General features: G+C 40.8%; 1 protein-coding gene across 1 annotated transcript; it reads right to left on the reverse strand.

The window, feature by feature from the left end:
• Positions 1 to 3,950: 3,950 nt before the first annotated feature.
• On the reverse strand, positions 3,951 to 22,007 carry WSB1 (WD repeat and SOCS box containing 1). Its single transcript, XM_042915416.1, has 9 exons — positions 21,655 to 22,007; positions 15,221 to 15,389; positions 14,003 to 14,271; positions 12,754 to 12,885; positions 11,024 to 11,124; positions 8,601 to 8,773; positions 7,958 to 8,071; positions 6,359 to 6,466; positions 3,951 to 5,870 (listed from the first exon to the last, which is right to left on the reverse strand). Exons 1-9 carry the CDS (start codon positions 21,692 to 21,694, stop codon positions 5,711 to 5,713), a joined length of 1,266 nt encoding a protein of 421 aa, XP_042771350.1. The 5' UTR covers positions 21,695 to 22,007; the 3' UTR covers positions 3,951 to 5,710.
• Positions 22,008 to 24,826: the final 2,819 nt, after the last annotated feature.

Consider the following 24,826-nt stretch of genomic DNA (forward strand, 5'->3'; position numbering starts at 1 on the left):
TGCTTCCTGTTTCGGCCTGTGCGTTCGATTGTTCACGTGGGTAATAAAAGTGATTCATTTGAGATAAGTTCCTAAGGAGAGCGGCGCGGAAGAAAAAACTTGACCAACGTCCAGTGTAATTTCCCCAGGCAGCACGCAAAGGGCAGAGCTCAGCAGTCATTTCCTGGTCTGTGTAGGTTTCCATCTCCAAATGAAATTTGGAGTCATTCCTTGTAAGTTCATGTCTTCTGTGATTCAGGGAAAAGTGGGGCGTGTTGGGGAAAAGTTAGGCCTGACAGCATGCTGACCCCAGGGCTTGGAGGCACAGGCAGGGACTAGCATAGGTGTCTATGTTGACCGAATGCCTTGCCTAAAGAAGAGTGCTCATCCACGGCCCTGGAGACAGAGGAAATAGAATTCAAATCCTGGATGTCATTTCTTAGTTGTATGGCCTTGACCAGTAAGTCGGTCTCTCTGAACCTCCACAGCTCTGTAATAATACTTGAGTTGCTGGAAAGTACCAGGAATAGCATTGAGCACTTGGCCAATGCTCAAGGAATGGTAGTAACAAATGCTGAATGCCTACTGGGTACCTGACACTGTACAGACAGATACAAAATAAACACTACTTGTGTAGGGGAGGCATTATTACAGCATTTATATAGATAGATAGATCTCGAAGCTCCAAAAGTTACAAGCTGTTAAGTGGCAGGGTCTGCAATCAACCTTGGGACTACTGCAGCCTCAGCCAACACTTCTGCAAAGTCCTCTGGGCAACAGGCCCTGGGGTGAGAAACGAGGCCAATCTGCTATATGAACACCCTCCTGATGGGCCAGATGGGGCCAAGCCTAGAAGGCTGGGTCTTTGCCAGGTGCTGAGCAGCGTGGCCTAGACATTCTGAAGGAGGTGCTCTCTCCAGGTTGCACAAGCTGGGTCAGTTGGCTCTGGGCCTCTCATCCAATTTCCCCAACACAGGGGTACTTCCATGCCTGCGACCCAAGGGCTAGTCTTTCATCTCTCCATGGTTCCAAAGAGCTGTCACTGTGACCCACAGGCCAGCCAGGGGCAGAGCCCCGAGGCTACAGGACCCCCTCGGGGGAGGCATTTGCCTTCTTAATGAGGCGGCAACACCTAAGGAGCAGTGACAGGCAACAGGGCATAGGCCAAGGAAGTGGTGTATAAATTAAGACTGATGATTTGAGAAAGAGAAAAGGGCAAGACCACTTTGTGCTGGGGCAGCATATCTGTGACCACCAAGAAGAGGCCATCGACGTAATGGTCAGAGACTCAAATATCTGCAAGAATTGGAATGTCATGAAATTCAGTAAAACCAGTGAAACAGGCTCATGTCCCAAAGCAGGTGATGGTAGAGACACCCTGATGTGGGGCTGCGGGCGCTTGGAGCACAGGCCCACAGGGGTGTTTGCTTCCTCTTCTAAGCTCAACTGGTATCATTCAAGCTTGAAACCTAGAATTTCTGCCAAATTGTCTTAGGGGCCTTAGACGTCGGGGAGACAGTTGGGGAATACAAGGAAATGGATACCTGTGTGCTCTGGCAGTTTCCATCTGTTTAAGAAACATGAAGGAAGTGGGGGGCCTGGGTGGCTCAGTTGGTTAAGTGTCCAACTCTTGGTTTCAGCTCAGGTGATGATCTCACGGTTTGTGGGATTGAGCCCATGTCAGGCTCTGCACTTGCAGCATGGAGCCTGCTTGGGATTCTCCCTCTCTCTATCTCTGCCCCTGCTCACACCGTCTCTCTCAAAATAAATAAATAAACTTAAAAAAAAAAAAAGCATTTGGGAAGTATTCCTGCTGGTCCTATAGAAAGCTTTAACTGTGCTTTCTTCAAGAATAAAGGATTGAATGATGGTATGAGACAGACCCAGTGCATCACTTGACTTACTGGGTGAACTTCCCATTTTGCATTTGAGCCAATTAGGCTGAGTGCAAACATGTTTTTGTTTTTGTTTTTTAACATTCTACATATTTTTAAGTAATCTCTACACCCAATGTGGCTCAACCTCATGACCTCGAGATCAAAAGTCACATGCTCTTCTGAGCCAGCCAGGTGCCCCAAAGCTGAGTGCAAACTTAGGTCTTTATGGTTTCCATTTTATAGTAGCCTCACTCCTTGCTGTATTTCATACCATTATCTCTTTCTCAGCTATCTTTTAATATTCATCCTTATTTTTCTGTAAGAACATTCCATTATTAATCAATTGGAAGATCTACACAAAACAATTTACCGGAGTCACCGCTTCACCTGTCTTCAGAGGACAGTCCTTTGTCATCACTGTATTACACGTTTTCCTAGCCAAAGTCTAGGGTTTATTTTCAGAACAGAAGAACGACTTCCCATGGTAGTACAGGTAAAGAAAGTTCCTAGCTTTCGATCATCTCTAAAAGAGAAACCACAAGGGTCATCAGAGTTGTAGGCTCTAATAGGGAGAATAATGCCAGAGTTGGTAAAAGTGGAATTAAAATTGATCTTCTTTCCTCAATCCCAGCCTCAGTCTTTTTCTCCGACTCAACTATTAAACCCACAAAATGCCAAATCACAACCACACAAAGCTACCCAGCTACCTGTAATATAAATAAATCAATTTACACCCTGCTCAAGCCAGCTTTTTGCTTTTGGCTAAAAGCAAGCTTTACAGAGCCAAGCACAGGATGAAATTGCCTACAAATCTTCACTTCTCCTAAACATCTTATCATAAACAGAAGCTAAAGTTATGATGACCATTTCTCCAGGTTGCACTTTATTGCTGACAGCTCTTCCAAGGGGATTTAAAAACAAAAAAAACCAGTATACTCCAAATGGATGCTTTACCTGATTTTGAAACTGACATACAATTAACTATATTTAACTCTATTGTAGATATTACTTGTATATTATAATCTATACATTCTATAGTTAAAATGCATTGTTAGGCCAGAAACTGGTCAGAATTTTATCGCCCGCAAACCTTCATTCTGATAAATCTGATGGCTGGATTCACTCTCCGGTTTTTGGCTTGAGAGGCGATATTTGGCTTCTCAGTCTCTTTCTCATCCCTGTGCTGGCTGGCTGAGAGCCAAGTCCTCTGTACCCATCGGCCACTGCCTCAACCCAGAAGCATGCTCCTGCCATAATGCTGTCTTGTTGCCCTGAGGGCAGTACAAACCAGCTGAATCCAACTTTACTTTGGCACAAGTAGGCAGAGGACATCAAGCATCATAAAGTCAAGATTTGCAGACCTAAGATCAAGTTACAGGTCTTCAAGTGTCGCTTTAAATCATTTGAAATTGTGAAAAGATAGCATGGCTGCTAACTGCGAGGCACCCCTGTGGGCACTAAGATAGGAAATCACATCTGAACATAAATGATCTCTTGCCAGTTCTCCGAATGGCATGCTTCTGGCAAATGGGAGAAAGCAGTATCATTCCGATAAAATAGCATCGCTAGAATCTGACCCAACCACATCTTCCCTACCTTCCTTGGGTCACTCAGTCTGAAGCAGTATCATCCTGTTATTATCTGTCTCCACAGATAAATGGAAAATTTAAGTCTGTTTCTACGTGACTTACATTCCACAATCTTCCATTCACCCTGGCGCTGTGATGTTCACATGAAGAGGTAGTAAGCAATCTGGCCTTCTCAGAGAATGCATCTTCCAAAAATGCGACTTTTACTTGATCACATACGTTGGTTGGAGAGCAAATCATTTAATGTTGTCAAGAATAAGAAATGGTATCTTATCATTTTCAAATTATAAAGCAGACACATTCTGAAGTAAAAAATCACAACAGGGGGGCGCCTGGGTGGCGCAGTCGGTTAAGCGTCCGACTTCAGCCAGGTCACGATCTCGCGGTCCGTGAGTTTGAGCCCCACGTCGGGCTCTGGGCTGATGGCTCGGAGCCTGGAGCCTGTTTCCAATTCTGTGTCTCCCTCTCTCTCTGCCCCTCCCCCGTTCATGCTCTGTCTCTCTCTGTCCCAAAAATAAAATAAAAAACGTTGAAAAAAAAAAATCACAACAGGTTTAAAGATAAGATGCTTCTGTGCTACTTTTTGTAAGATAGGTGATTCTCAAGAAGCAACTTGGGCACATTTTCAACTGGCTTTCAAATTTATAACTTCCACCCTTCACAGAGCCAACTGGAAGAACCTTCAAATAATTTCTCGGTGCAAACAAGTCTTCGAGAGCACACGTGGCTAATAAAAGTTTTGCTTATTTCACCTCCTCAAAAGGCCCACGTCACTAGACTTTCCTTTGGCTACTTTAACGAGATAGACTTACTATGAGGCTGTTGGTTCCCCCTAAAAGACTATAGTTTTCTTTTGCTCAATAGTTATTTTCCCTTGTTCTACAGCTTTTCTCTATTATTTTTTAAATTGTATGTATGCACGTTATGTACTCTCTACCCCCAAAGCGGGGTTTGAACTCATAACCCTGAGAGATCAAGAGTCTCCCGCTCCACCGACTGAGCAGCTGGGCGCCCCAAGCTTTTCTGTGCTTTTAAAGAAAGCATTAATAATCACAGCAGTTCTCCCAGAACACATCAACATAAAAGCTGCTGCGTCCACGAGGCATGAACTGGCACAGGGATGGTACCTGTACTATTTACTCATCAGCCTCCTTGCTTCATTTGCTGTGGTGCCTCATCAGGCTCCCGACGGAGACAGACAAAAGCAGTGAACCTTCCCACACACAGAAGAAACATTTGTGAGAGTGGTTTTTTTTTACAAGTCTTTAATTTAAAAAACTCAAAAATATATAATCAAGCATTTTACATAATGCATACATTCTTAATATCTGCAGGTACGATAAATAACAGAAGGCAAAAGCAGATATACTGTATTGCTTCTCTTTGGCAAATCACCAATTATCACCCCCTGCAGAAACATATGATACATGTAAAAAAACAAAAAACAAAAAACAAACAAAAAAGCAATACCACGGTCTTAAAATTGTCCCTTAGTATAAACAACAAAATATTTAGCAATAATACAGTAGATGGACTTTTCAAATGGACTAAAATTTATAATACTTTACACCACGGGGTTAAAGTAGCAAGCTGGTTTCCAAAGTTAAGGCCCACAACAATAGTTATGGGGGCGGGGCCACGACAGGACACACACATCGTTTTCCTAGTTATAACCCTGGCTATGTCACATTCAAATTCTACCTCGTGGATAACGTTCCTAAGGAAAACAAAATCGTTTCCCTAGGGGTTTTACTTGTAGGTTGGAGGTCTGACCTCCACCCCCCAACCAAATTTGCATTTTTTAATGAGGAAATTCAGCTTTCTTCAGCCAATATTTACCATCTAACTCAGTGGCCCAGAATTAAAAAAAAAAAAAAAAAAAAAAAAAAAAAAAATCCTTCCACTTTACAGCTAAGATATACATTGTGGATCTACTGAAGCAATATATACATGTTGGAACTAAAAGTTAAAAAAGCAAAGGGTCCATTCAACACATAGCAGCTTATATCTAAATATATACATGTATGTATATGTTTTCACAGTTAAACTTTAAAAAAAAATTTACATTTGATATGTTTGGAAATACTTCTCCTATAGTCTATAAATAATATTTTAATATGATCAAATGACCAAAATGCACTACAAGAATGTATCAAATTAAATAAATCTTCTAAACCTTGAAAAACAGATACTTGAAGTCAGTCAAGCTTGAGGTTTGTGTCACATGTGCTCGGTCAGTCCCTAGCACCAGGAAGACAGAGCCCTCTAAATGCGGTAGGAGAGAAACTCCAACACTTTGGAAGGAACTGGCAGCTCCTGGACTTCTTGGGTGGGCATCACTCTCCTGATTGACATACGACATAAATGTTGAAGGCTAGGGACTTGCCTTGGAGTGGCCCAAAAATACACACTTCCATCATGTGTCCTAAACAGAAACAAAAGAAATCATTAGCTCAGTCACACATGTACATGTATTTAAACATCCTACAACTCCAACAACTATCATTCAAAGCTGTGTATGAGAGTCATAAGCTACACATTAAAACCTAACTTAAAAATTTGATGTTTTGTTTATTTTTGACAGAGAGAGAGAGAGAGAGAGAGAGAATGAATGAATGAATGCAAGCAGGGTAGGGGCAGAAAGAAAGGGAAACATGGAACCTGAAGCAGGCTCGAACTCACGAACCATGAGATCATGACCTGAGCCGAAGTCAGACACTTAACAGACTGAGCCACCCAGGTGCCCCCATGTTAAAACCTAATTAAGAAGACCTAACCAACGATCTCCTCTATGACAAAGTAACAGTAGTACAAAGAGCCCTTCTGGAAGATTTAATGACAATAAAATACTGGCTGCTTTGACCAAAAGCCACCTTAAATTGCCTCTTAAAGAGAATAGAAAATTCTATTTACCCAGCAGCTAAAACACTGCCATCAGTAGAAAAGGCACAGCAAAGACCATTGCTCAAAGGTGCAACTTGAACTGGATAATCTTCATCAATTCTCCAGAACCTCACCATTCTAGAAAGGAAATAAATTGTACAGTGAGTAACAGGAAATTTAAAGTAAAAGCAACTTCTATAATTCAGATACAAATGGCACTCTGTTCCAAGTCACAAAATACACACAACATGCACATATCACATCACTGCAGCAAGCAATTACTGTAACTTGTTTTATCAAATATTTTCTAGCCTATACCAATTGGTAATTTGGACCAACTGACACTTAAGAGACTATAATGCATGGCTACCTCTCCTTCCACGTATTCAGATCTGAAATGGTCACAACCGGAATCTTTCTCTTTACACTCAATTAATATCTGATCTGTTTTACTCTCTTTCCAAGGCATTAAAAAAAGCCTTTTCACATAGGTAGAGTGTGTCTACAAACAGCAGAGACCTGACATTCAAAATCTGAACAAACAGAAAAACAGTGACTGCTGGCCAAAAAACAAAAAAACAAAAAAACAAAACCCCAAAAAACTCTCCCTGTACATTTGCTAATGTCCTGGAAAGATGATAATGAGTCACTTTCTGAATTTCTGAAACTGCTTACTGCTGCATCCTTGCACACTGCATGATAAAAGCATGAGAAAACGGAATGGCTGTATCTAGTTTCTGCTTTGTACCAATCAGCAGTGCATCTCGCTCGTGTGCCATCTCATCTTGTAGCCTCAACTGCAGTGGACACAAATCACCATTTTTACCATTTATTCCACTTTGAAAACGTCCTTCTGCTTCAACCTTTACAAGGTATTACTGAAAAAAAAATCTGTGGGCTCATTAAAAATCTCCCCAGGGGCGCCTGGGTGGCTCAGTCGGTTAAGCGGCCGACTTCGGCTCAGGTCATGATCTCGCGGTCCGTGAGTTCGAGCCCCGCGTCGGGCTCTGTGCTGACAGCTCAGAGCCTGGAGCCTGTTTTGGATTCTGTGTCTCCCTCTCTCTGACCCTCCCCCGTTCATGCTCTGTCTCTCTCTGTCTCAAAAATAAATAAACGTTAAAAAAAATTAAAAAAAAAAAAAAAAAAATCTCCCCAGTTTGCTTACACTGGTTAACAAACAAGGCGCACAGGGAAGGCGTGCATTACCTTTAGTGCACCTGGATACGCTTCAGGCCAATATTTTTTTTTTCTTTTTTAATGTTTTATTTATTTATTTTGAGAGAGAGAGAGAGGGAGGGAGGGAGGGAGGGAGAAGTGGGGATGGAGAAAGACAGAGAGAGAGACAGACAGACAGAATCCCAAACAGGCTCTATGCTGCCAGCACAGAGCCTGACACGGGGCTTGATCTCATCAACTGAGAGATCAAGACCTGAGTTCAGGCCAATGTTCTTTAAGACACACAACATCTCCCCAAGTCTTGTTTAGAGAAAGAGACACTAAAACCCACACTGCAGAAAGGCTTTTTTTTTTTTCTTTTAAGCTTTGAAAATGTTTTCATTAAGTAGAAAGATAAAAGGAAATCTTTAAAAGACAATAATAAATAGGTCAAATTGTAATTCACACACTTACTTATCATCAGCAAGGCTTGCAACATGCAGTCCATCATGACTAAAAGACACAGATCGTACCCATCGGTCATTTGCTCCTCCAGCAAATATTGGAGTAGGCGGGGGAAACAGGTGCCTGAGGTCAAATACATGTATTCAGTGGAAATGAGGGTCACTTCAAGAAGCAAAACTATCCAGGTACAGAGTACATCTGTCTTTGAATGTTTAAAGTGGCCTCAACGAACACAACTGAGGAGCCTGGGGAGAGCTGATAGATTCATATTCAATGAAAGGAACCTTAGAAGAATTACTAATCTCCTTTTTACAATGCGGTTTAACTCACTAAGATTAACTCCAACTTCAGTTTCAACTATTTTCCCTGACATAAAACTCTAAATATAATGACCACTTCTACAGAGTCATATGCTGTTTGTTACATGACAATAACACGATCTGTATCAAGACAGCCAAATTTATTTTTAGAATTTGTATCTACAGCTTTGCATTATTCAAGGACTTAAATAATACTGCAACTTAAAAATTATGGCAAAATGCAATTTTAGGTTCAACATGTTAGTGATTCCAATCATTCACGTAACTTCTTAAAAGCTATACGGACAGCCAGAGATGAATTACAGACTACAATTGATGCATGCTGCACCCACCCAAATTCCATCAGAATGTCTCCAGTATGTGGATCCCAGATATATACTCGAGTATCATAAGATGCAGTAGCCAGCAATGCTCCATCAGGAGAAAAGTCACAAGCTACAACATCATGGTGATGTCCTTCTAGTTTCCGTATCATGGTATATTTATCCATATTCCAAAGGAAAACCTGCAATAAAAAGGCAAATGTTATAGCTTCCTTCAGACACACAGAGGACAAAATGGCACAACTTAAACTACAACTGCTACGCTTAATTAACATTACATTAAATTAAACATTATAAATTATGAATAATTAAAAGAATATGCTCAGTGTCATAGTCAGATTAAAATCAGTCTTTAAGTTAATTAAAGTAGACATGCAAATTCTATTTCAAATGTTTCTGTTAAATGTTAATTTAAAAATAAGCCTAAACGTAAAAAAGGCAATGCAATTTAACCTTAACCACAAAGTTATACTGAAATCCATTTATTCCAAAAACTAATTAACTAAAATATACAGAAGTAAATAGGGTTAAGTACTACAAACCCCCTTCTTTTTTTTTTTTTCCAGAAACTACCAAATTTTTAAAAAATATACAGACAGAAAATGTAATGTTAACAAATTGTTACTCCATTGGCATCTCCCTTTGAGATAATCACTTGTTTACAATAGGCTTGGGTCACCAACGTGAGCCTAGGAAGAGAAACAGATACTGCAAGCAAAGAGAATTTTCACAGCCAAATGAAATTTCTTTGGCAAACAACAAGGATGTTAAACCACATTATGAAATGAAAAAACTAATTTATGAAAATATTACAATTAACAACATGTCTGTGAATCAAGATTTGCCAATCTTATTTTTCCCAAACCGACCACAATCATTAGACATTTAAACTATAAAACATTTAAATTACTTTAGTACAAGTTTACATATACTTTTCAATTGTATAAGACCAGAACTTAGACTGTGCAGAATAGCTCTGAATAGGATTCGAACGTTTACTTCAGTCTAGTTACATTAAATGCGAGCTTGGAGGTTTAGAACGATCCTAATAAGACAATCTCTCCTCTTGGAGTAAAGCAATCCTTTTTGCTACTTTTTTTTCTGCACAGACACAATACATTACTTCCAGAGAAAAATAAATACGAATTTTAAGTTGGATCAAAGACTTAAGGTATCTCTAACATCGCAAAGAATTCCAAAAAAATAGCACAGAGAAACCATCTGAACGCCAATGACATTACATTAAATTGGTTTCACATGTCAGACTCCCAATTCCTTGAGACCGGAAGATCAATTTACTTGGAGGAGTCAGTGGGTTTCACTGCGGGGGAAATTACTTTAAAAAAGAAAAAAAGAAAGAAAGAAAAGCAGAAAGTGGACATCGACCAGCACCTGTGTACGTACAGTACACCTTGCAGCCGAATGCAAGGTTACTTCATCCTACGGTAAAGGTCGCCCCCAGCCCGGTAGCCAGAGATGCCACTCTTTCTGCCCAGCTAACACCATTGTGCGCCTGTGTGCGAGTGGTGCCAGCATAACCTCAATCACACCAATATTGCTGCCACCACCTGTGACAGGGAAAGCAAGAAGCATATGGAAAACACACAGCCTAAAATAGCAATGTCAATATCTAGCTTTGTTCTTCTTATGATTTTTAAAGAACTGAATACTTTTTTTCTAAACTTCCAACATTTGCAACTATCATTTTAACATACTTCTTGGCTAAATAAAATGCATTTATAACCAGCCTCCCACCCCCCATTAACTCAGTGTATTGTGAATATCACATGTATTTGGACTTCAACAATTTTCATAAACATCTGAAGCTAAATAAGATCTCCTGCACTATACTAAGTCAGAGCTGGTAGACAACTAAAAGAGAGTTCATCAATAAGCATAACCCTCTCAAGTCACTTCATACTTAATCTGTCTACAGGTATGCTACGCAAGATAGACCATGTCAATTCATCTATAATTCACTCTAGACATATACGAGTGCTATTTTTATTATTAGATTTTTAAGTTACTTTTTTTCAGTTAAATGTCCAGGACCAGCTGGGACTCAAAACTTTTTAAACGGCAAACTGGACAAAAAAATAGAACAACAGAGAAGAAAATAATTAGCGGGAATGTCTTAACATTTGGACTAGATCTCTTCTATATCGCATAAACTTTCCTAGATCTTAGAAAAACATAAATTTGACATATCCCTTACTTTAAGAATATTACCTCTAACTAAAAGCAATCCAATTTCTCACTCCACAATCAGTAACTATATTTAATTTCCCTCATGCAAATTTTCCCCATCATGAAATAAAACATTTAAGATATTCATGACACCGAGCAGACTTAATAGGTTACTTAGATTTAAAGTGATTATGCACACATTATAATCCAATTCACAATGAATGTCCAAGAACTTTGATACATACTGCTTTACTGGCTCCCACTGAACACAGCATAGACGAGTCAGGAGAGAATGCACAGCTATACACCCAGTTCTGATGGCCCCTCAATACTTTCATCATGTTTCCTGAACAAAAAGAAATAACTGGTGTTAACCCCAGAGTTCACTTCCAAAGAGTAGCATTTCAAAAATGGCAGAATCACAGAATCGCAAGCTTCTACAGTGGCAGTGATTTATCTGTAACAGGGGTTGGACACTACACCAGTCGCCTGTCTTTGTCAAGTTCTACTGGAACACAATCATGCCCATCTGTTTCTGTTGTACTACAACAGCAGACGGAACTACAGCAGAGATGTCATGGTCCACAAGCCCAAGATATTTACCATCTGGCCCTTTAGGAAAAAGTCTCCTGACCCTTCATCTACGAAGACAGAATTCTTTTAGTCTAAGCCCCTTATTCTACAAATGAAACAACTGCAACATTTCAAGGCTGAGACTTGAGAAACACCTTCAAAATACCTTTCATCCTTCTTCCTTTTTGATAACTACATTCCGCTCCAAAGCCCCCGTGCATTAGACCTAAAGCACACAACTATGTCTACGTAGATTTTAACTCTTAATTTTACAAATACCTACTGAATGTCTACTGTATGTCAGCCACTGAGGATACAGCTGTGAATAAGACAAAGTCCCTACTCTCTTGAGCTTACGGTTAGTTTACTGAGTCTATGTTCTTAAAACATATGCACACACTGAAAATGTATTGAGAAAGTAAGCAGTATTTAATATGCAAAACAAAATAAAAATTTAATTACTGTTACAACTGTTGAGAAATCTCTTCATCTCTCAACAGCTGAGCAGTCAGCAAATGATGAAATGCAGAGGAGGTCCGTCATGGTTTGGTAACATTAGCATATGATTTTTATCAGGCAATGGTTATTACCCATCAGCCGGAACGAGTCTCCAAACCTGAGGGTTTTGTCTCCCACTACATTTAAGTTGCAACACCTCTGAGCAAGACCTTGACCTCCAGCTTGAGGTTAGTAGAGCCCTAAAACATATTATTTAAGTATAAGGTGTTAGCCAAAACTGTAATCTCTTTCATTAACAGCTAAAAAGGGGGAAGAAATGCTCATCTCTGGTCCTCTCAAATAAGATAGAACTCTCCAACTCTGTAAGCACTGCAACTGACAAAGTTTCAGAAAAACTTGAGTAGTTAACACTAACATACCTTTTATTATATTGGAGAGCAAGTCTTTTACTTTTGATAATTTGTTACTTAACCTATCCAACTTACTATTATGCTTATTAGCATTTAGGTATTACAGATTCCAGTGTATAAATCATATTTTAATCTATATTTGATTTGATTACTAAATTATGTGTCTGTAACTTCAAAATCTACTTAATTTTTTGCTAAGCAAATGAAGGAAGTTAATAACCTTCCCTAAGATGAAAGAAATAAACCAACACAGACCAGTTCATACAAAATCCTAAAACTGACCCAGATTTTGTCCTCAAATCGTTGATACAGATCTGTGTGGTTAGTTTCTGAATAATATGTTGTTCAGAGTAACTGCTGGCTCCTATTCTGGATTACATTTATGGTTTTGCTCGATCTACACAGAGAAAGGGACCAAATGATTAGAGAAAAGGAAACTTTTGATCGTATGCCACTTTGAAAGTTGAATGCCCTAGATGATCGCCACCTCTCCAGAAACTCATTATGTTTCACAGGCTGGAAAAAAGACATACCATCATCTTTCAGGTCCCACACTCTCAGAGTTTTGTCTCTTGAAGCTGATACAAGGATCAAGCTCCCATCTGGAGCAAAAGTTAAATCTCTGACCACTTCAGTATGATCCACCAAGTTAAGGAGGAGTTTTCCTAAATGCAATGGAAAAGGGGAAAAAGACAATGTTAGTAATTTTATCAGCTTCTATTTTTTTAAAATAGGGCTCTTCACCATTAAAAAAAAATCTAAAGTAGAAATCCTTGGCACCTCCTTAGTTTATCAAGTGTAAGGTGACTTATTAGCACTTTTACTATCACCTTTAAAGAGTCTCTATTTTTATACTGTTTTAAAATGGATTATTTCCAGGAAAGCAAAGCCTAAATTTTTTAGGGAAGTTTAAAGGGAATTCCTGAAGTGTAAATCAGTTAATTTACTATCAGGAAAGCTTAATTATCATTTTTAATCTTTGTAGAGTATGATTTTAAATATAAAGTCAAAATTTCCCTTGGCTTTGGATTACTAACAGAATGTCAAGCTCCCCAGAAGATAAATGTTATCAAATAACCATCTAAATTTTCAAAAATAATCAGTGAAAAAATGTACTTGAAAGAGTTTTGTTTTCTATGAAAATCTATGTGCTTTCCTTAAGTTTTTTTTTCAAGAATCCAATCAAATTTACTGACTCATTATCCTCACTCAATATTGGTATCACTTGCCGTGTTCTACCGTATTGTTTTAATGCTCATTTAAAAAAACCTTCAAATTTTTGAGTACATACTATCAGTCAGAAACTGTGTTAGTTAACAATACGTTCACTTTTAATTGCCTAAAGAATTTAACTTCAACCTATCTAGTTAAACTTCAGATAAAATGTCACTAAAACCTTCCAAAGGTTAGACAATGATTGCTGAAACCAGATTTGCCTTGAAAGCCTCCAAGCTATCACTGAAAAAGTATATAAGAAAACACCCTGCTATTTGAGTCATAAACTAAATTACTAGTTTATAAATGATAATTAACTAAATGTTCCTTATACATGCCCTTTTCTGCTGTAATATTCTCTGAAGAGTGATCAAGCAGTGAGAACTCTATTTTCTTAAATTAAAACCACGAGCTGAAGATGATATTCAGGCCAATTATAAAGACACACTCATAGCATCAATACTTGCTTTTCAGTAAGTTAAAATCCTCAAATCACATCTTCTAGTGCCTAGAGATGCCCTGCATCATAAAACAATCAGGTTTGCTTTTAAAACTATGGCTCTGTACCTGTATATACATCCCATATTTTGATACGCCCGTTGTTTAATCCTGTGGCAAGGAGTAGCTGATCTTGTCCAAATCTGAATCGATGCCATTCTATATTGACACAACGACTCTGTTTTTCTGGAACTGAAGATCCAAAAGCAAGACTCCAGACTATGTCACCACAGTCTATAATATGTTCACGAGGCTTATTTTTCTGAGCACCATCACTGTTTTGTCTTGACAATCTCAAACTGCTTGAATTGGTGATATTCTTGGTGCCATGCAAGAGACTGAGGGGAAAAAAAGGTCAGACTGAAATCTAGTTATTATTTACTCTGAACTTCTATAGATACTAAATAATGACAAATGTTTGCTAAAATAACTTCAGCATTATTTGTCACAGTGACACTGAATAACAATAGACTCCTATAGATGAGAAGGGGGAAAGCTGCTATTAGTCACAAGGGTGTGACCAAATAAAATCAGATCAAAAGAAATTCTCAGTTGCTAAAAAAGACTAAATTCAACAATAATCAATTTATAATTTATTTGTTTCAAAATTTTCCTCAAAACCACTATGTCTATTAGGACTCCTTTAGCTAACCTAAAACGAGTATAAACAAGCGAAACACAAAACAAAAACCTGATAATTATAAAACTGACACCAGAAAATTACCTTAAAAATAACCCATAATAATCAGTAGTTTCCCATACTCTCTAGACCTAAAGCAATATGTAACTATGACACTAATGAATATAACTATGAAGGTCAAGTAGACACAAAAAGCAGGGAGAGATTAAATTTAGTATATGATACATCTTAGAAAAACTTTTAACAAAAATACTGAAACTCAAATAAATCCAAGCAGAGGAATTTTAAGTACATAAGAAGTAATTACATGATCAATTACATGTACCACTGTTATCTAATAAAATGTTGTGAAATCCGAAAAGTGTCACATAGCAAAGGTCACCTGCCCTAGCACAACACAAGGTATACACTACCAAGGAACCATGATTCTGGTTTTTAATACACATATTCTACACTGTATAAGGTCAGATAATTCTTCCTACAAATTTTCCAATACATATATTCAGCTTATGATTAAGACACATTTATAATAGTCTACCAAGGAAAAACTTACGTTATCAATATCTTTTTATTACTCCACACACAGAAAATAGTAAATCCTACCAAGAGATACAAAATACAAAATACAAAAAAGGAAAGAGTCTTACAAGTTCTTAAGGCACTGGGACCACGGAACAAGCTTTACTGTACGATGTCCTTGTGACCAAGCAAAGTATGAACCATCTGGAGCAAAAGCAACAGTCCAATTTTCACGACCACATTTCTTGTCAAAAGGAGCCGCTGGAGCTAAAAGTTCACCTATAGTACGTGATCTCACTAAAAGAAAAACACACATATATAGGATGTCACATATAACCAACAATGGAGACTGCCTCCATATTAATTTGAGACTCTCCACTCCGTTGAGCTTCTATGCAGACAAGGTATAAGGAGCTCTGCTTTCTACCATCTGAAGGGAGACCCTTGGTGTGAAGACCCTTTAATGATAACAACTACCTTCAAGTTTTGATAAAATGATTTTCCAACATTTCTTCACCCGAAAGCTTTTTTAGAAAGCTTCAATAAAAAAACTGGTTAAGTGATAATAATGTAATATATCAGAGCTAACAATTACTAAGTCCTGACTTTTGCATTGCCTTAGGTTTTCAGCAAATTGCTAACATTTAAAATACAACAGACTAGGGATGCCTGGGTGGCTCAGTTGGTTGAGCATCTGACTCTTGATTTCGGCTCAGGTCGTGGGATTGAGCCCCACATTGCGCTCTACACTGAGCATGGAGCCTGCTTAGGATTCTGTTCTCTGTCTCTGTCTCCCTCTGTCCCTCTCCACTGCTATTGGGCACGCTCCTCTCTAAAACAAAAAAATAAAAATAAAATAAAATGCAACAGACTAAACAAACTTACCCAAAAGTTTGTAGCTTTCAAAAATCACAAACCACTATAAAATACAGTATATCATTACTCAAAGGAAAGCTCTATTAAATGGTCTATTTAAATGTGAATATTCTTTTTTTTCAGGACCACATCACAAAAATCACACAAAAAACCTCCAGAACTAGAAGGGACTTATAGGTTTAGTATAACCTCCCAACTAGTGCTTTAAAATGCTTTACATTCGTGGGGCGCCTGGGTGGCTCAGTCGGTTGGACGTATGACTTCAGCTCATGTGATGATCTCACAGTTCATCAGTTTGGGCCTCACATTGGGCTCTGCGAGGAAAGCTTAGAGCCTGGAGCCTGCTTTAGATTCTGTGCCCCTCTCTCTCCCTCCTCCCCAACTTGTGCTTGCCCGAAAGAAAGAAAGAAAGAAAGAAAGAAAGAAAGAAAGAAAGGAAATGCATTACATTTGTGATTCTCAAATAGTGGTCCTCAAGCATATTACTAGTGGTCACAAACTGACCTCAAATTGGAAATAATTCTTTTGGTTTTCAAGGACAAATTTCATATATTTTAAGTTTAGTTAAGAGTACTTCAAATTAGCATTCGTAACAAAAACTGGCATATTACCAGAGTACACAGAGAATTTTTGTTCTGCATTTAACAAGAAGCATGATCAAAAAGCTCTTCCTGTTCATGTGTGCACGCAAATTTGGCCAGAATTTCCTCAATTTGAGGAAAAGAATCTTTATCAGTGTATCACCAATGCTCTCTTGGATTGGTCTTGATTTCAAATTTTGCTACTCTCCCTTTTTAGGTATAAATTATTACCAGTTTTGTTTCCCTATTTTGTGATTGGTTGTCTGGTCAACACAGTGTATTTTTAGGCTTTTGGTTTAAACTTCCCAGCAACTAAACTACATATATCCTTATAAAGGGGTGCCTGGGCGGCCCAGTAAGGTGAGTGTCTAACTCTGGATTTCAGCTCAGGTCATGATCTCACAGTTTGTGGGATGGAGCAATAGCACAGAGCCTGCTTGGGATTCTCTCTCTTCCTCTCAAAATAAATACACTTAGAAAGCAAAACAAAAAAAAACCCTACTTCTACTTATTGCTAGAGCAGACTTACACATACAACCCCCTCAAATGTATTCATTCAGGTGTCACTTCATGTCTCAATGCGTGCTCTGCCAATAGCCAGTGGAGCACCTGGTATATGACAGGTGACCAGTAAATATTTATTGAATGAATATGAAAGCATATGTAGAAGTTACCATTCTTACTGATTTCAATGTTTCCTTGCCCAAGTCTTTGATACATTTGCCTACGAACTATGGTTTAAAAAGTAAAACAAAACTGGGGTGCCTGGGTGGCTCAGTTGGTTGGGCGTCCGACTTCAGCTCAGGTCATGATCTCATGGTCCATGAGTTCGAGCCCCGCATCGGACTCTGTGCTGACAGCTCAGAGCCTGGAGCCTGCTTCAGATTCTGTGTCTCCCTCTCTCTCTGACGCTCCCCCATTCATGCTCTGTCTCTCTCTGTCTCAAAAATAAATAAACATTAAAAAAAAAAAAATTTAAAAAAAAAAAAAGTAAAACAAAACTGAGACCAAATTTTCTAAGATATTCATAAATATGAATGCCTAAAAAGGCTTCTTCTATTTTTGTGCAGCCGACATTACCAAAAACTTCCCTTTTAATAACTCAAAAACCTTCCTCTTTGCTACTCATCCACTCAGTCCTGACTGTGACCTAAGAGAATGAGTTTAATCCTCTCTCACATGATAGTCATATATTGAAGACAGCCATGACATCAGCAACTAAATCTTTTCACCAGGCTAAACTCCACAGGCCTTTTAATCATTCCTTAGATTACATGGTTTCAAGTCCATTTCCCACCTTCGCCTTCATCACTTCTCTGGATAAACTGCAGTTAGTTATGGTCCTCATAAAAGTGGCACCCAGAACGAAACACTATACTTTAGGTGTGGTTGAATCAAAGCAGCAGAACCCCCATCTACCCCTGCCTCGATTGTATCAATACAGCATAAGGTGACATTAATTTCACAGGCAGTTGTATGACTTTCTTAATACAAAATCCACAAACCAGTGACCCTCATATGCCTGCACAATGATTTTTCTTTTCTCTTTTCTTTTCTTTCTTCTTCTTTTTTTTTTTTGAAACATACAAGTGATTTGTGAAAGGGCTTGCTGCTGCTTATATTCCTCCAAGCCCACAGTCATACTTGGACATCTCACCACAGTAGTTCATTGTGCCTGGACCCTGAATTTGCAACTGCTGCCTAAATCCTCCCTTATAACTTAGGTTTCTGTTTAATCATACCTATCTTTAAAAAAATCCATAAATTTTAGGAGGAAAAATGAAAGTTCACAAATAAGGGAAGAAAATTTTATTTACTTTTTTTATTTAAAAAATTTTTTTCTCTATTTTTGAGAGAGAGACAGAGTGCAAGCAGGGGAGGGGCAGAGAGAGAGAAGGAGACACAGAATCCAAAGCAGGCTCCCGGCTCTGAGCTGTCAGCACAGAACCCAATATGGGGCCAGAACGTGTGAACTGTGAGATCATGACCGACTAAGCCACACAAGTGCCCCAAGAAACGAGTTTTAAAATTCAACTGGGGAAAAAAAAATTCAACCAAAAAATCCAAACATTATCGTAAAGAGAAAGTCCCTGGCTAAATTCGATGAGTATACTCGTGTTAACTCAAACAACAGAGGACTGGCCCTTGCATTCAACTTCAAAAACATCTGGTTAATTAGACTATACCTCACCACTCCTTTGGCAAGCATAAGCAAGACTAACTTTCCCACAAAAGACTCATTTCTTTTTGTCCATATTTTAAGATCACTCTATTTTTCTTTTACCTTGCTGACAATCACAAAATAAAGGCTGGAAATTAACAACTAAAAAACTGGTTCAAATAACAAAGACCATGAAATAATAAGTGAATTTATTCTTAAATATTCAGAAATTCAAGAAATGGGGTCACTATTTTTTTTTTAAGTTTATTTATTTAGAGAGCTTGTGAATATGTGCATGCGCGCAAGCAAGAGACAGAGAGAGGGAGAATGAGGATCCCAAGCAGGCTGTGCACTGCCTGGAGAAGCCCAATGCGGGGATTCGATCCCACCAATCCTGAGATCATGACCTGAGCCGAAATCTAGAATCAGATGCTCAACCAACTGAGCTACCCAGGCGCCCCTGGGGTCACTATTTTAAAACTGCCAAATAAATAGCTGCCATAATGTCACGAGTATTATATGAATAATTACCTTGGTGTTTCCTTGCTTGTTAACAGGCATATTAAATGATCTTTGCATCAAATGATTCAAGCACTGGTTTAAATATTATCAAGTAGCACAAGGTTGTAATGAAGCGCTTTAAAAAATGTTTTTAGGTTAAATCTTTATTATCTGCATCTGTTTAATGTTAGTATCCTAAGAAATCCATGATTTAATGACTTTATATAAGGGAAAAGCTGCCTGTCCTGGGAATTCAGCCATAAAATACAAAACTACATTATCTGTACAGTAGTAGTAACACACTGAGTCACTGCTGAACCAAGCGAACCAGATTTAGCTCCTTCTTCACATTCCTCCCTGCAATTTCAAAACCAGAAAGGGAGGATCTGTGGTAGTGCCTTGTGAAAGAGGGCAGTAGCTCCAGGCACTCACTCCCTGTCACATCGCACTTCTTTAATCACTCAAGGAATCTTGCCTCTTCTTTCAGTACTTGAGAAACCAAAGAGCTATAATTAATACCCAAGAAAAAAGGGGAAAAGTTAAGTCCTTACTGATAGACACAGAGCTACACGGAGATAGGAGTGTTTAACTCTGTATCCAAACGGTACTTCAAAAGAAAGAAACAAAGAAACAAAAACTGGGTTTTTAAAAAAAGCTTAAGAAAAGGCCAAAGTTCTTTTAGATATTTGGCACTTAGCTAGTAATATTATATTATATCCAGGAAATAACACTGGGACCTAACTAAATATGCAAAAATTTTAAGTGAAAAGGCTGCTTAGTGGATGGTTCTACCTTATGCACGTATGCTCAGAAGCTCTATCCATCCCTTAGGAGAGGACTGGAAAGTTTTCAATATAGTTCATCAAGATGAAGTAAAACACAGATAAATGAAAGATAAATCTGTGATATTATGGGGGCGGGGGTGCAGCCCACTGGACTAAGAATAAGAACTTCTGAGTTCTCTGTTCCACTTCAGGACCTACTTAATAGACTTAAAGCACAGTTAAAATAAAAATGGGGCATGGATTTTGTTTCCTCTGTATATCTAAAATAGTTATTAAAACCAGAGTTAAAGTCCCCTCCTAACCTGCCATTCGACCTTATCTCTAAGAGAACAAAAGTCCAGAATTCTAAGATAGCAGTCTCTAGATGTAAAAATTCAACCCACACACAGGACAGAGGGGCCTTTTGGCTATTTCAGCTTCTCCCTTTCTCTAGAAATACCTCCTCCATCTATTTTAAGGCATCCATTTAGCCGACGAACGGAGAAATGCAAAGGCTCTCTGCTAAGTAGCCACCTCCAATTTTCATCTACTTTATTTTTTATAATTTTTTTACTTTTTTTTTTTTTTTTTTTGAGTAATCTACAGACCCAACATGGGGGCTCCAACTCATGACCCCAAGATCCAGTCACATGCTCCACCCACTGAGCCAGCCAGGCGCCCCACCAATTTTCACTTCATTAACACTGTAAGTTCAGTTTTTGGTTTTTTTTTTTTTTAATAAAAACTGGACATATTTAAGGCGTATAACGTGACCTGGTAAGTTCGGTGTTTACTAGGCATATCAATCAATGCACAGCTCCAACTCCCCCCGTTAGTTGTTCCCGTTACTTTACCCCAAGAGAGAATTTAAACGTGAGGTGCTTTGAACCGAGCCGCCACACAACCTTCAGTGTCTACTGCGCAGACCTCAGTGCGGCAGGGCTAGTCTCCAGCCCCGTTTTGAGGCAGCCTTTGCAGGCTGCGCTTTCATCCAACAGCTTTTTCTCGCTCACTCCACCCAACCATTCAGCTCCTCCCTGCTCCTCAGTGTAGGAAAGATAATTGAGTCTCCTCCCCTGAACCCGCCGCCTTTCTTAACGCCAGGCCATTTTTTTTTTTTTTTTAAAAACACTGCTTTTTCCAGGCTGATAGCACCTCTTCGGTCGCATTTCTCCTTTAAGAGTGGTTGATACACATGAGGACCCCTCCCCTTCCATTACAGCTCAGAACACACAAGTTTACTTTTCCCGTCGTAAATTTCGAGTCCCCGAGACTCGCCCAGCACTCGCCTATCCTATCCACTAGACGCCCCAGTCGTCCAGCCTAGAGACAGGTTGATGGCAGTGCGGAGACCTCCTTAGAGGAAACTGGGTCCCCAGGGGTGGGTGCCGCCCCCGGCCACACGGTCACTAGGGCCCTCGGCGCCCAGGTTTCCCTGGACCCTAAGTTCTGCCCACTGCCTCCCGCCGAGCCATCAACGCTGACCCCATTTACCCCTCGGCGACACCCAACAGCGGGGCCGCTTCCTTCCTCTTCGCTCCAGGGCTTGGCCCCGGCTCACCCGACTTCCCTCTGACTCCGAGACTGTTCCTCCTCTAGGGACTCCCTGCCTCTCCGCAACCCCCGCGGGCTCACCAGCACCCCTCACCCCCCCCCCCCCCCCCCGTCCCATTCCTCACCGATCTCTTTCTCGTTGACCCTCGGGGGAAAGCTGGCCATCTATGGGGCACCGTCTGATTCCGGGGGCGCGATGCGGACGCAACGACAGAGAAGGGATCCGCGAACGTTGAGGGGCGTGACGCGGGATCGGTCCCTCCCGGACCGGGGGACGGAGGGGAGGGGCGGGGGCGGTGGCGGCAGCCTCTGCCGACTGCCCCGGGAAAGCTCCGGAAGGCTTCGGACCAAACTACGGAGTCAAACACAGACAATAGACCCCGCTCCCTGCCTCAAGCCTACGGACCAAGACACTTCCTCCGACGCCGCCAACTGCAAACCAGACACTGGAGACAAAATGGCGGGCGGCGCGGGAGATAGCAGGGCGGCGCGGGCGGGGTCTCGTGACGTCGCCACCCGAGCTCCCGCCCCCCGACGCTCGGGACGTGACGGCCTGGTCTCGGCGCCCCGCCCTGTTTCTGTGAGGAACCACCAGCCAGGACAGGAAGAGGGGAGAGGCTGAAGCGGAGCAGGGGCTGCATCCCCAGCCTAGGCGAGGCTGGATTGCTGAGGAGGAGCTGTGCGTCCGGCTGGGTCTCGTTCCATCCCCACCCCCAGCCCCGGGACCGGAGCATTGTCTGTGTATCTAAGTTGAAGTACCTTGGAAAAGGCAAGCGGAGAAGTTTATAATACACGTTAGCCCAACGCTTAAAGACGGCATGGAATTGGGGCGCCTGGCTGGCTCAGACCATGTGACTGGATCTCAGGGCCGATCTCAGGGCTGTGAGTTCAAGCCCCACGTCGGGTGTGGACCCTATTTAAAAAAAAAAAAAAAGTGGAATTTACACTGACTGAACCGAAAAGAATAAAAAAGACGTTTAAGGTTTTAACCCGATTCGGCCACCTCCCCAGTCCCCACGTGTTTGATGCAAAAAAAAAAAAAGAAACAAACAAAAAACGAGAATGAACATCATCGCTGCGCCCCAGCCTTGCGGGAGCCGTCGTCCCGACGTGGGCGGCGGGTGTTTGCCCGGGCCGAGGTCCCACCCCGCCCCGGGGCCTCCCTGCGCTGCCTTCGTGTTGGCGGGTCAGGCACCCCCGCGGCTTCGCCGGGCGGGTGGTCGGCGCGGTCCCGGCCTCAGCGGAGACAGACCCCGCCCTGTCAGCTCACCCCGAGGTCTGGGCCTTCTGGAGGCTGCTAGCTATTCACACAGCAGGGCTGATGAAAGTGTCGGTCTGCCAGAGCCACGTTGGTTCCTGATCACAAATGACACAATCGCATTGTGCTGGGCCCTTCTCTGGACTCTCTCAACCTTGTTCCAACGGAGGACATCTAAGCCTGGGAATTTCAAATATGTGGCAGATACTGATGGGAGAGAGGAGCTGCCTTAGTCAAACTCTTTTGAGAAATATCAAATGACAACAAAAGGCAAGACTACTTTTTCTTTGCGTGACAATTCTTCCAACAGTGAAATGTTGAATAGCAGGTAAAAGAAAGCACCCCCCCCACCACCACCACCGCTTTTCTTTTCGTTAACCTACTTATGGACGGCTTACCCTGTGCCAGGCACGGGAGGAGGGGGGCGGGGGGGGGGGGGCTAGTTGTTGAGTATTTAGAGTAGAACAAAAGAAAAAAATTATTAAAAAAAATTTTTTTAATGTGTATTTCTTTTTGAGAGAGAGAGTGCAAGTTGGGGAAGGGCAGAGAGAGAGGAGATACAGAATCCAAAGCAGGCTCCAGGTTCTGAGCTGTCAGCACAGAGCCCGTTGTGGGGCTTGGATCCATGAACTGTGAGATCATGACCTGAGCTGAAGTCAGATGCTCAACCCACTGAGCGTCCCAGGTGCCCCCAGTGTAATTATACCTCTTAAGGGTGTGATTTTTCTACGGTATTTGCTTATGCTGACGGGGGGTGCCTGAGTATAAAAGATGGGGAGCAATAATTATTATGTTCTTTTGTTCAAAGAGAATAAATATAACCATGCAGATGTAAATAATTAGAATTTAGGAGTAGATTACACTATAAAATTTTGTGTCTTGCCTTTTTTTCTTTCCTATTCTAAATTATTTTCCTATATTGATAAACACACACACACACACACACACACACACACACAAACACAACTTTGTACCACATCATTGTAGGTAAACATAACTTCATTTGGAGTGGACTTTTCCCCTTCCTCCCCCAGAATACATACTATTTAATAGCATGGAAAGGTGGGCTTCTTCCGTAATTAACTTTTCATTACTCATATGGACATTGTAGGTATATTTCCCTCGATGTCATGAATATGTCCAGTTCACAATTGTGGACTGTTTTTAGAGAATACGTACTCATCCCAGGTTAGAGTAATTCAAATGGCTGCAGTTATGTATCTACACTGGTCTCCAAAGTTACAGACAAACTTCTTAAATCAGCTTTAAATTGGGGAGGATTCCTACAGGATCTTACTTCAGAACCTGTATCTTGGTGAGAGTAGAAGTATCCCCTTCCGGGGCGCCTGGGTGGCTCAGTCCGTTGAGCGGCCGACTTCGGCTCAGGTCATGATCTCGCGGTCCGTGAGTTCGAGCCCCGCGTTGGGCTCTGTGCTGACGGCTCAGAGCCTGGAGCCTGTTTCAGATTCTGTGTCTCCCTCTCTCTGACCCTCCCCCGTTCATGCTCTGTCTCTCTCTGTCTCAAAAATAAATAAACGTTCAAAAAAAAATTAAAAAAAAAAAAAGAAGTATCCCCTTCCTACAACTAAAAGGAAGCAATGTTTACTTAGAGCAGCAACCAAACGTGACTAAGAGTTAAAAACAAACAAACAAAAAAAAACAAAAAACAGGGGCCCCTGGGTGGCCCGGTTGGTTAAGCTTCAACTGTTGATTTCAGCTCAGGTCGTGATCTCATGGTTCATGGGTTTGAGACCTGCGGCAGGCTCTGCATTGACAGCTCAGAATCTGTCTGGGGTTCTCTCTCTCCCTTTCTCTCTGCCTCCCTCCCCAACTCCCAGCTCTCACGTGCCTGCTGTCTCTCTCAAAATAAATAAATAAACTTAAAAAAAAAACAACCAAGAACTGATAAATTGTACAATAGGGGTTTGAAGCTTACCACCACCACCAGGAAAGGAGAAAAACAAAAAAACCAACATCAAAATGCCAAATATTTTATTGTTCCCTAGTGTGGTTAAATGTCAGAGATGAAAAAGATTACC

Source organism: Panthera leo, chromosome E1 (genome assembly GCF_018350215.1).
Source record: "Panthera leo isolate Ple1 chromosome E1, P.leo_Ple1_pat1.1, whole genome shotgun sequence".
NCBI lineage: Eukaryota > Metazoa > Chordata > Mammalia > Carnivora > Felidae > Panthera > Panthera leo.